At 47.3% G+C, this 12969-nt stretch overlaps 3 protein-coding genes across 3 annotated transcripts in view; 2 read left to right on the top strand and 1 right to left on the bottom strand.

The window, feature by feature from the left end:
• The window catches only part of arl6ip5a (ADP-ribosylation factor-like 6 interacting protein 5a), a gene marked incomplete at its 3' end in the record, with an annotated part of 2515 nt that extends 311 nt beyond the window's left edge, over nt 1-2204 (bottom strand). Inside the window, 3 exon segments of the mRNA XM_084463465.1 lie at nt 8-72; nt 75-76; nt 1991-2204. Coding sequence (XP_084319591.1) covers nt 8-72; nt 75-76; nt 1991-2169 — 246 coding nt within the window. The 5' untranslated portion in view covers nt 2170-2204.
• Nucleotides 2205-2960: 756 nt separating this feature from the next.
• Nucleotides 2961-9408, top strand: trnt1 (tRNA nucleotidyl transferase, CCA-adding, 1). The gene is made up of 8 exons (XM_084463573.1): nt 2961-3028; nt 3270-3402; nt 3545-3738; nt 4025-4163; nt 4367-4493; nt 6428-6621; nt 7494-7747; nt 9144-9408. The coding sequence occupies exons 2-8, from the start codon at nt 3270-3272 to the stop codon at nt 9387-9389; spliced, it is 1287 nt and encodes a 428-aa protein (XP_084319699.1). The 5' UTR covers nt 2961-3028; the 3' UTR covers nt 9390-9408.
• Nucleotides 9409-10601: 1193 nt separating this feature from the next.
• Nucleotides 10602-12336, top strand: avpr2b.1 (arginine vasopressin receptor 2b, tandem duplicate, 1; the record flags this gene model as incomplete). Its single annotated transcript, XM_084463464.1, has 2 exons — nt 10602-11517; nt 12095-12336. The coding sequence occupies 2 exons, from the start codon at nt 10602-10604 to the stop codon at nt 12334-12336; spliced, it is 1158 nt and encodes a 385-aa protein (XP_084319590.1).
• Between the last annotated feature and the right edge of the window lie 633 nt (nt 12337-12969).

Raw genomic sequence — 12969 nt, 5'->3', positions numbered from 1 at the left:
CCCCCGCCCAGACCGAACCGAGGAAGACCGCCGCCACCACGGCCATCCCCATGAGCATCCCCACCGGCTTCAGAGTCTGCAGGTGGACAACATGTGGACGGGTCAGAAAACCAGCCGTCACTTCTGCAAGCTCGACCGGAACAACGTTACTGTGGTGAATGGCACCCCCTAGCGGCGTGATACGATCAGTGGCAGCACTAGCCACACGTCTATGATAATAGTTCCAAAATAAATGTAAAATGCTATCGAGGTTTATCGATAACAAATGACTCAAGATGATTATGAACTAAACGTCCTGTAATGAGTAGGGCCTATTGTCCCTTCACAATGCAGTAAAGTGGGTCCTTTGATGTCCTAGAGGGGCAATTTGGATTGCAGACAATAGTCAGACATGAACCATGTAAGAAAAAAAATACATCAACAAAAGCAAGCAAAGATAAGTGTGGTCAAGAGAATGTGTGTGTGTGTGTGTGTGTGTGTGTGTGTGTGTGTGTGTGTGTGTGTGTGTGTGTGTGTGTGTGTGTGTGTGTGTGTGTGTCAATGAGTCATAATATGTAAATTAAGTTAAGTCACTCTCAGTCATAGTCACATGTTGAGAGAAGTTTTGGAAATGCTGATGTACTTCACTGGCCTAAAGATACACATCTCCTTGTACAGGCCTTATTTTATCCACTCATAGCGGTGAAATTAGCTCCAGCCAGCTGGTGACAGATGTATTACGTTTGACGCATGAGATATAGCGTCTATTGTATACCCTATATACATATGTACATATATCTATTTAGCTTGTGATTCGTCATTCGTGAGTAGACAGATTAGATTATTCTACAAACAATCTGACTTGTCTTTTCTTTTAATCAGCTTTAATTGACAAACCTGCTATTGACAGCTAGTTGGTGAGCTTTGGACTGATAAGTATAGATGAGTTTGAGTCTCTCTCTCTCTCTCTCTCTCTCTCTCTCTCTCTCTCTCTCTCTCTCTCTCTCTCTCTCTCTCTCTCTCTCTCTCTCTCTCTCTCTCTCTCTCTCTCTCTCTCTCTCTCTCTCTCTCTCTCTCTCTCTCTCTCCTCTCTCTCTCTCTCTCCTCCCCCCTCCCTCCCCTCGGCGTAAAAGGGGAAGTCCTGTTGGGTAAAATGACGTCATCTCATGTGTGTGTTCACTATTTACAGGAGCTTAGTTACCATGGTAACGAGATGTCATCTCGTCTCCCCTGGGGGCAAAGAAGTGAGGCTCCCTATTTTAGAGAAAGCGTGGACGCAGATTCTGGCGTCTCCTAAACTAACTTAAAAAATAAAAACAGACAGAGTCCGCCCATTGGGGATCTCTTCCACTATCAATAACACATCAATGAGTGCACTGTCACTAATGTAGGCCTGTTTTGTTAAGTTTTGTATACGAGCTTGAATAAACGTCAATACTGTGCTCAACAATGTATACCTAAAATGGGTACATAGGTATTATGTGACGTATTGCATCCGCATTATGATATTAGCCTCATATCACACAACCCAACATGTGATGAGAAACACACGTTTTATAAAGTGTTTAAATCCAGCATGGTAATTCCTAGTCTTTTTTTAGGTCATTACAATTATCAATAGTTATCGATATCGATCAATATGATCAAGTTATAGTAGGCCTATCGTGATATGTCTTTCAGCCACATCGCCCAGGCCTATTAGAGATTGAAAAAAGAAGAAGTAGCTTTGGTTTCCAGTTTCTTCGGGTACTTTTAAGATCATGTGAATATATGATATGTAATATGGAGCTCCACCCCAGCAAACATCCGGAGGCAGGACGTCCCCGGAAGACGCGAACATGTCTTAATCCTTATAATCACATGGTCGCAAAAATAAAACACTTTAATCAAGTATCAAATGCACTAGTGCAACAAACACGGTTCACCCCCAACACTTTTAAGTGTACTAGTCGTACCTGTCGTGTACGTGGCAGGCAGAGACGTAGACCTAGTCAAACCAAACCCAACTTACCCAACTAGGAGGAACACCACCACCGCCGTGGCCATGTAGTTGGTCTGGTAGTACAGGAGGTTGTTGATCACTCTGTTGTTCCATTTCGCCAGATCTCTGAAGTCCGGTTTGGAGAACCTTTCCGACCCGGGGAAGAAGTCGTCCCACGGCCGCAGCGGCGTCAGCTCCAGTTGGGCCATCGGTGTGTGTGTGTGTGTGCGTGTGTGTGCGTGCGTGTGTGTTGTGATGATCCAGTCTGACAGCAACACACGCGACCCGGAGATCAGCAAGGGGAAAGTCTCGCGAGAACAAAACCATTCAATAACATTGTTTTTGTTTTTTAAACCAAATAGTTAATTAGTTAGTTAGTTTGTTAGATGTCCCCTTTGGGGAATTCTTTTCACATTAATTCATTCACTCATTCATTCATTCATTCACTCATTCATATGTTCATACATTTTTCGCCAGGCTTTTTCTGACAGACAAACATGCCACGCCACATCTGTGGCACACAAGATACATAATCCAAAAACACCTAGACGTTTACACACATGACATCAGACAATTAACACATTCATTTCGAAGGTGGATAGACACACACACACACACACACACACACACACACACACACACACACACACACACACACACACACACACACACACACACACACACACAGGTTTATGTAATGTGTATGAAAACTCACTTACTTACTTACTTACTTACTTACTAAATTACTTAATTACTTACTTAGGCCTACTTTGACAAAGCGTAAAACTCCTAAAATTGGTATATAATAATAATAATAATAATAATAATAATAATAATAATAATAATAATAATAATAATAGATGTTCAACGACACTATCGCGAGACTAGTTATCCTAAACCCCGCCCTGTTGTGACGTAGCGTCTCGTTATTGGTCAAACTGCCACATGCGGGGCGAGAGAACAGTACTTCCTGCAACTATCGGAAGCAGGTGGGCTGCAGCGGAGGCAGAGTTGAAGCATGTGATGGTCGGACAGTTGTATGAGTCTGAAATCACCGCTATCTGTTAGGTTTGTGGTCGTTATTTTTTTCTTCCAGTCTGTGGTGAAGGGAGGTAGACAATGTGTTGTTAATGTTGCCCACATTGTGTCATATGGTTACGCGGTTTGCTGCAAGTATGCAACACTCATGCAACACACACACATGCTTGGTTTTCATCATTGCTTAAGTTAATGTCAAGGGCAATTGATTGTATGCACGGCACACTTATCAACTATTTGGTTCTGATCTTTTTTTTTTTTGTTCTGTTAGATGTTGGGCAGAATAATACGCCCGCTGTTGATCAGAAGACCGCATCTCATTTGGACCCGTAGCCCCCTCACCATGAAGTTGAAGACCTGTGAATTCCAGTCCTTGTTGTCAGAAGGATTGAACGCAGTAGCAGGTACCTACGACGTTTGCATTGCCAACTCTCAATGATTCTGCGGTGATTCTCGTGTTTCTGCGGTAATAAACTGAATGTCATCAACCCGATCAGCACCTAACACCCATGTGATCGTCTTCTGTATGTCTACTACTACTACCAGGTCTATTTGAAAAGCACCAGTTCGAGTTGAGGATAGCAGGGGGTGCCGTCCGCGACCTGCTGTCGGGCAAGCGCCCGGAGGATGTGGACTTCGCCACCACGGCCACTCCGGAGGAGATGAAGCGAATGTTCCAGGCGGCAGGGATCAGGATGATCAATAACAAAGGGGAGAAGCACGGCACCATCACTGCCCGAGTAAGACTCTCGCGAGTGTTTGATTCTGGCTGGGCTAGTTAAGAGAACTTTGGGCGTGATTTTGAAACCGTACCAATTAAAAAAATACAGTTCCTGTATCACACAGTAGTGTTTGTTGGTGTGCCGATAAATGTTCACTGCTGTTAAATCGGCTTGAACAATATTACTTCATTATGGATATTTGATAGAGCTGAAAGTTGTACCTTTTGGAAGCAGTTGGTTTACCAACCGTGGTGGTGGTGGTAGTCCTCCGTCGTCAAGGTGCGTTCTGCTATTCCGTCGGCAGCTTCACAACGAGAACTTCGAGGTGACCACTCTCCGAGTCGACGTGCAGACGGACGGACGGCACGCCGAGGTGGAGTTCACCACGGACTGGGAGAAGGACGCGGAGCGCAGAGACCTCACCATCAACTCCATGTTCTTAGGTATCCCAACTAATTATTATTATAACATGAATCCAATTATGATAATTCAGCTGACCTGGTCTTTCTGATTGCTACTCTGCCCACTGTCCAGTTTTTGTTTTTTTATAACTTTATGACTTTATGACAGGTAATGTAAATGTATCATGCATATTATGTGACACACAAACTAACAAGGTACAATTTGTTCAAACGTGCTCCCACAGGGTTAGACGGAACCCTATACGACTATCACAACGGCTATGAAGACCTGCAGAACCGCAAGGTCCGGTTCGTGGGCAGCGCTGAACAGAGGATCCAGGAGGACTACCTGAGGATCCTCCGCTACTTCAGGTAAAGAGGAACGATGTTGGGGGATAATGGTCCGTTTAAACCACGACGGGTCCATTACTGGGAGCATCATCAGCACAAGTTTCGTCTTTTCCGTCACCTGGGATCCAGCAGTCCTTCCTGTGTTATAGCATCACTGCTGGTGGCTAGACTGCGCACGCTCCAGATTTGCAAAGTAGACGCCTGTTTAGAAGGGAGTTTGTGCGAGGAGATCCGCAGTTTCCCCACGTTCATATAATTAGTCAATGAAAAAGTATAAAGACAGCCAGGTAGTGTTGAGCTCCTGGAAGAGAAATCATGCAAACGCTAAGAGGATGATGATGAGGCTATGAACATCCCTGCCGTCGAAGGTGGTTGGCAGACAAATGCAGTGGTGCGTTACCGCCAGCAACCGGAAGAGTGTGGTGTGAGTGTGTGGATCGGGAAATGTGTGGCCTGCGTGGAGCGTCGGACTGAAGCGCACCCTCATCTGTAAAATCGATGCAACTTAAACGCTAGGGGTGTGACGATACACTAAAGACACGGACCTCGGTTTTTAAGTCACGGTTCGGTATGTTTTTCGGTGCAGCAGTTTTTATTATTTTTATTAAACAATTTGATTTTTATTTATTAAATTGTATCAAACAAATGCCTTTACACAAATGGAAAGACATCAAATACAATTGAGGATAAAAACACAATAAAGTCCAGGACTTGTTTCCATTGTGGTCCTCAACACAAAACATCAGGACGAGACGAGACACTCACAGAGTGTGTGATCATCAATAAAAACTTAAAGACCGGGTAAACCAAATTCAGTATTTTTCTTCTTATCATATTAATTAGGCCTTAAATGTGTCCCTCAAAACATGTAAAAAATATTTTTCCCATTCATCATTTCCTTGAGGAGCTAGGCCTCAGAGAATGTTCTGTGTGCAGGTTTAAAATGGGCGGGTCTACATCGAAGACCGCGTTACGTAAAGCGGTCATACTCACATAAACCCGCCCCCTGCTGCCCTCTAGGTATAAATACATTAACCGCGCACTAGCATTCTGTGGTTTCACCCGTCTATGGTTTTACCGCTCACGAGTCTGGTTTGAATTGTCAGTTTGCAGTTGGCTCTCCGGTGATGGGCGTGGTTTCCTGGCCTGCAGCGCACACGCCCCCACCGTCCTGAGCCAGGGATTACTGCTCATTTTTCATCAACTTTGAAGCATAATTTTATATACTTCGCGATTTTTTTAGTCCTTCAAATTTGGCAGGGTGGTTAATAATATATTTTCCTGTGGTATTATAAACTCAAAACCCATAATTATTTTTGGTTTACCCGGTCTTTAATAATAATTTTTTTTTTTTTTTTTTTTTTTTTTCGGTACGTACCGAAATGAAACGTGCATCGAACCGTTAGACCCGTACCGAAATATTTCCATTCCAATATGCGTATCGTTACACCCCTACTAAACGCACATCTGGCACAAGTCTGCAGCGTTCCAGAACCCTGAGAGTAGGGCTGGGCGATATGGCTGAAAACTGTATCACGATATAAGTGTTTCATATCGGTCGATATCTATAATTATTGATAAAAAAATGTTTTAAAGGACCAGGAGAAAAATATAAACGTAAACAGTTTTATTTTAAACTTAACCTTCCCCTGATTGTAGGCAGACAGGGAAAAGGAATGTCAACACAACCATGGAAAACTCAAATAAATATAAACATAAGTCTGAATGACAATGAACATCACAATTTCGACAACAAAACACATTTTCTATTGATATTGATTACGTGTCTATCGCAATACATATCGCTATCGTTTTATCGCCCAGCCCTACCTGAAAGTACGTCTGAGGAGCCTTTCCAGTGCCCTGCCCTCCAGCGACCCCCGATTTGAAATCGAGGTTCCCCTTTTGTTTCACCCACATGTGACACCCTTCTCCCCCCCACCCCTCACCCCCAGGTTCTACGGCCGAGTGGTGCCCGAACCTGGCGACCACGAGCCTGAGACGCTGGACGCCATCAGGGACAACGCCTCGGGCCTGGCGGGCATCTCCGGGGAGAGGATCTGGGTGGAGCTGAAGAAGATGGTGGTGGGCAGCCACGCGGGTCACCTGCTGGAGCTCATGTACGACCTGGGACTGGTCCAGTACATGGGTAAGAGAGGAGGAGGAGAAGGGGTGGGGGGGGGGATCAGTGGTAGGGGTGCGGCAAGGTGCTGCAGCACCCCCTGGTGGTGGAGCTTCAAATTTCTTCTTTATTTTTATAGCTTATAATTATCTGTTTCGCCGGTTCCAGGACATTTTGTATGTCACGTTTGGGGAATGGGACGACGAAAAGAGGGATAATAGTCTTAACTATCCTCAGTGTTCATTGGCCTATCAGATTTGTCTTGACGCGATAGCAATCAGCCTAAAGCCGCGTTCACACCAAAAGCGGCAGGGCGCCGTGACTCCATTCAAAGTCAATGAATAGACACGTCCCCTCCCCCCCCCGCCAACAACCAGCAACCCCGGACGAAAATTACTTCCGGCGTGCCTGGGGGGGGGGGGGGAGATTGGGTGCTGGGTGCAGTGGTACACCCAGTGCATGTGTCAGATTGGTCACTTTTGATTGCATGATTTTAGATCTGAGTACATAAACAGGGGTGGCAAATTGTTTATAGTATCTTATCAGGAGGATTTGCCTTTATTTATTTACTGTCCTCTGTCAAATGTACAGTAAAATCTAAGGGAAATTGTGCTTTGGTTCTTGGGGTGGTCCCCAGTGCTTGGATTTGGTAAAACACAAAATGTAATGATCCTAAATCCATTACATTAAGTGATTGAACGTCTTACTCGCCTTATTCCATTAGTAGCGCGGTCTGAAGTGGAACAATGGTCTCCACTTAACAGGGCTTTGTCGAAATGGCCCATCGATCTCTAGTCCCGTTTGGACGCTCCTCACTAGGTGAATAGACTATGTTTTAGTGTGGTGGTTCACATTTCAGTCGCTCACACAAAGCACTCATGTGCACCGCACCGCTCCAGGTCTACCACCAGATGGCGACATTGAGGAGATGAAACGCGTGTGGCAGAACGCCAAGGACTCTTCCCCCAAGCCCATGACTGTCCTGGCTGCGTTCTTCCGGCGGCCCGAGGAGGTGGACAAGATGGACCTGAGGCTCAAGGTGTCCAAAGAGGAGAAGACCCTGGCTCAGTTCCTGGTGAAGCACAGACGAGATCTGCACAAGTGCCCGGACAACCCAGACAGCCTCACGCCCTTCACGGATTTCATCATCGATGTGAGTCGTCCGCGTTCGATCAATAAGTGATTATTCTGTGATTCTGTCTCACTGATGTCAGTCCTCAAGGTAAAGCCACAAACGCTTTAGGTTCCACTATTCTGTGTACAATGACATTAAGATGCTGGTACGTACACATGCTGGTCTCCATGATACCAGTGCTTCCGTTTATGTCTTCTGTGTCTGATTCCGCACATAGACTGCCGACCTCAAGGATGTATTTGCCCAAAAAAAAAAAGACATGCACATCTGGCTTGCTTATCTCCGTTGAATTGGGTTAGGGTTAGAAATCAGAAATGAACTAGAACATGTAGCGGGAGTTTCCCTGGCCTCACCGCCTTCCGTTTAACTGGAGAGATGACTCACAAGCTACGGCAGAGGCCTCTGTGTGCTCGATAGTTGATCCAGAGTCCCCACCACGCATCCGTCGACCAAGCCCGCCGCTTTGTGTGAAAACCTCACCGTTGTAAACAATGTTTAACCGTTCTGTCGCATTCGGGTCAAATCTGACCGATTTCCTACTTTCATCAATCGTAAATATTGTGTTTTACGTTTTATCGTCTCAAGGCCTTATGATATCCTCCGCACTAGGCGTTTGAACATATACAATTACTGATCACCACTTTTCATTGAATTTTGAGTGGTTTAGTCAACTTTGTAACACCTGTGGTGTTCCAGGTCAAAAATGACCGCCGTAGGAAATGAATGGGTGACTCTAGATTGTGTTCATCCATCAGATAGTAGGCTACACGACCACAAATCCACCATCACCACCGCACGCACACACAATTTCTGTGTCTATTCTTTGTATATTCACTGCAGTTATTCACGTAAACCAGTAGTCTGAGACATTGTTTACAGCTTAAAGGGGAGTTAAATAAAATGTGGTGATGAGCAATTTTTTTTGTGTGTGTTAATGCAAGAGTAAGTTAAAACAGGCCGGTCAAATTTGACCGGGAGCACCAAAGTAAGAGCGGAGAAACAAACACAACACTAGGGCTGTTAAATTAATCAAATTTTGATCACGATTTCAATTCTTGGGCAAAACGATCTCCAAATTAATAAAATCGAGTTGGAACGATTCTTTTGGAAAAAAATAAAATAATTTTTTTTTTGGATTCTGAAGTTCAAGACAAGTTAAATGCATTTTATTTTCAAACTCAAAAAGAATCGTCTGAAGCATCGTGATTTCAATCTTGACCAAAAAAATTGTGATTCTTATTTTTTCCAAAATCAAGCAGCCCTACACGACACAAAGGTTAAATGAGCACACCGTCTGTAATCTACGACTCCACACTGCGGCCCGAGCCAGGAGTAGACGCGACCTCCCCATCTCACCCGTCTCTCTCTCTCTCTCTCTCTCGTCCTCTCTCTCTCTCTCTCCACACACACACAGAGCCGCGAGCTGGACTCCAAACTCAAGGTGTGCGAGCTGCTCAAGTACCAGGGCGAGGCCCGGCTGCTGGTGGAGCTGGCGGCCTGGTCCACGCCGCGCTTCCCCGTCAGCGGCCACGACCTGAGGAAGCTGGGCGTCACCTCGGGCAAGGAGATCGGCAGCACCCTGCAGGAGCTGCGGGACGTGTGGAAGAGGAGCCGCTACCAGATGGACAAGGAGGAGCTGCTCAGCCACGTGCACCGCTGAGGCACCGCACCGGCCGAGGGGGGCCCCTTCAGCCAGGCGGCTGGGAGGGGTAGGGGGGTAGGGGGGTAAAGGGGGGGGGGAGAGAGAACTGTCTTTGATTGCCGTGTGGGACTACGTGAGGCAGGGAGGATATCGTACTAGGTGGCAGCTGTGGGAGGGAGGGAGGGAGGGAGGGAAGGAGGGGAGGGAGGGCGGGGGTGTGGATGAGCTAGTGTGTGGACCGTCATGTGGATATTCTCAACATACACACACTACAACACCACACCCTCTACCCCCCTCCCCCTCTCCCGATGGATGGATGAAGACAATCTAAAACTGGGTTTGGGTGCAACCACCACTGCTGTTCCAAATCACCGCCTCCTCGTCGGCCCAGAGATGTTTTAAAGAAAATATATGAAATCAGCATCCATGAGCACATTTAAACGGCGATTTGCTGCCAGCCTCACAGCTGTGACCGCATGAGGAAAGTTTGTTAATGGCAAAAGGAATAGATTGTGCCCCATCTGTGTTATTTGCAGAGCCATTTTAGTTTATTTATTTATTATGGTTCACAAAAAGTAATTGGGAGAGGACCGTGACGGGCTGAAGATGATGACCCTTCTACCAGTCCTAATTACTTTCATTTTTTTGTTATATTATAACGCTATTTTTATAGTTGTTTTTGAGTAATTGATTGGCTGGAATACAAAATGCTGTATCACTACATTCACTAGGTCCAACAATTAAACACATAACCAAATACTGGTACGATTTGATTTAATTGGATAACAAAAGATTTATATTTTTTTGGGGGGGCAATATTTGTGCCGCATTAATTTACAATTAAATGAATAAACTGTTTTCCAAAAAAGGACCAACCTCCCCTTTTTCAAAGCCCCTCTCGGTGACAGATCACTCCACGTCTCCGTTGTTGTTTTGAGTCACACACTCTGGTGGCTCCGCCTTCCCGGGTGGTCGAGATAAAAGAAACCGATCTGGAGTTGTCTACACACACACACCTGTTGTTCCGTCCCACGTTACGCGTCTTACCTCCCACTATAGAGATGTAGTATTATAACGCATACATCGCAGAGCCGGAGTCCGGGACGCGCGGTAGCCTGTCCCGGGTTAGGATTATTATGTTTTATTTCTAGTAGAATCCAGGTGTCGAGTTGCAATCAACTGTTGAACCTACATACTTGAAGCACACTTATTCTTTCCGAAAAGGAAACCATGTCTTGGTTCAGTCATAACATCACCAACATCAGTTTCGAAGTTGGGCCAACTGGGGACCAGCCTAGGGATGAACTTTTGGCTCAAATCGAGATCACCCTGCTGACCGCCATATTCATAAGCGCGGGGATCCTGAACGTGGGACTGCTGCTCCTCCTGTGGCAGCGGAGGAAGCAGGTGTCCAGGATGCGCGTCTTCGTGTTCCACCTTTGCATCGCCGACCTGGTGGTGACGTTTTTCCAAGTGTGCCCGCAGCTCGTGTGGGACATCACGGACCGCTTCGTGGGTCCGGACATCGTGTGCCGCGCGGTCAAGTACCTCCAGGTGGTCGGCATGTTCGCCTCCACCTACATGATCGTGGTGATGACCGCGGACCGCTACCAAGCCATCTGCAACCCCATGGTGAAGTTCCAGAGGCGCAGCAGGGCGCGCTGGAACGTGCCCATCTGCGTGGCGTGGTGCGTCTCGCTGGCGGGCGCGCTGCCCCAGCTGTTCATCTTCTCCCGGGTGGAGGTGGCCCCCGGCGTGTTCGACTGCTGGGCGCACTTCGTCCAGCCGTGGGGGCTGAGAGCCTACGTGACCTGGACGACGCTGGTGATCTTCGTGCTGCCCGTGCTGAGCGTGGTGGCGTGCCAGGCGCGCATCTGCCGCGCGGTGCGCGTCAACTTCCACATGAAGACGCTGAACCAGAATCAGACGACGACGGCGAAGCGGAGGAGGAGCAACGCGGAGGACGCGGTGGCGGACGCGGTGGCGGTGCCGTCCCGGGCCAGCGGCGGGGTCGGGGGGGTGTCGAAGGCGCGGGTGAAGACGGTGAAGATGACCGTGGTGATCGTGCTCGCGTACGTGGTGTGCTGGGCGCCCTTCTTCACCGTGCAGCTCTGGTCCGCGTGGGACTCGGAGGCGCCCACGGAGAGTGAGTTGTTGGTGGCGACTGTAAACGTTTTGGTTGTGTGGCGGTGGTGGAACAAAACATGAATGGGAAATGTGTGGGGGGGTTTGAACATAGAAAAAGGGTTGACGGCTGGAGGGTGGGGGCGACCGTGGTTAGGGTTTGACCCCAGGGTGCTCTCTGGGATCGAACCCAATATCCAGTCCCATTGTACCCGTATCCTTCAGCAAGGTATCCTTCAGCTCGTTAATGACATGCTTCTTATATACACACTACTCTCGGAGTCGCTTTGGAATCACGTGCATGTGCTCCTATTATAACCTACAGTGTGTAGGCTGTCGACAGAGCCGTTGCTATGCTTTTGGGGGCCCTACGCGCTGGTTGTTGGCCCGGGGAGGGGGGGTAATTGTAATGTAATAATTATCAACTTTAATTTTGTTAAGGTACTTGGGGCCCTACGCGCTCTGCGTATGGGGAGCGGCGGCACTGGCTGTCAATGTTCTAACAATGCACGCGTTCGGTTTGTTTTGTTTCATTTTTTTCCCATCGATCTGTGCTTAACGTAACTTAACTTAACTTAACTGATGGTTTTGCGTTCCAGCGGCAGCGTTCACCATCCTGATGCTGCTGGCCAGCCTGAACAGCTGCGCCAACCCCTGCATCTACCTGCTGTTCAGCGGCGCGCTCCCGAGGCTGGGCGCGCTCTGCGGGGGCTGCTGGGGCGGGGGCTGGGGCCGGGGCGGGGGCGCGCACGCAGACGCTAAAGAGTCCGCCGTCCTCGAGGACGCCACCATGGTCAGCTCCGTGTACATCAGCTTCAAGAGTCTGTCGGAGGCCAGATAGTGGATTAAAATAAATGTACACGTTTTGTTCGTGTTTTAAGTGTGTGTGTGTGTGTGTGTGTGTGTGTGTGTGTGTGTGTGTGTGTGTGTGTGTGTGTGTGTGTGTGTGTGTGTGTGTGTGTGTGTGTGTGTGTGTGTGTGTGTGTGTGTGTGTGTGTGAGTGAGTGTCTCGAAGTGGGAGGCCAAAGCCCATGATTGCTATGGTAGAAGTACACACGTTATTTTGTTAAAAGACTTGAAAAAAGGTTGAGGCTCTAAAATAGGAGCAGACCTTCTCAAAGTAAATAAATGTCAAATGTAGCCCTCTGACATTTCTGCCTGCAGTTGCTGTGCCAAAGCCAACTGAAACCTCACGTCATATTAAAGGGGTAGTTCAGGATTTTGGACATCGGGTCTCATTTCCAAGTGAGTCAGTGTGTTATTTATCACTGGAGACCGTTTTTCAACACTTTTCATTCAGTCCTTCTAGTTGCAGAAATCGCTGGTGCTAGGCTAGCGCAAGTCGAGGGGAACTGCTAGCCTGCCAATAAAAACAGTTTTACCCACTCCCGAGGCAAACCAATTATAATGCCCGACTATCGATGTAAATGTCTGTGTTGATAGAATAATATTAGAAATAAAACTATCCTTGATA

Source organism: Micromesistius poutassou (assembly GCF_964030765.1).
Source record: "Micromesistius poutassou genome assembly, chromosome: 2".
Taxonomy (NCBI): domain Eukaryota; kingdom Metazoa; phylum Chordata; class Actinopteri; order Gadiformes; family Gadidae; genus Micromesistius; species Micromesistius poutassou.
This window is presented reverse-complemented; position numbering and strand designations above follow the sequence as displayed.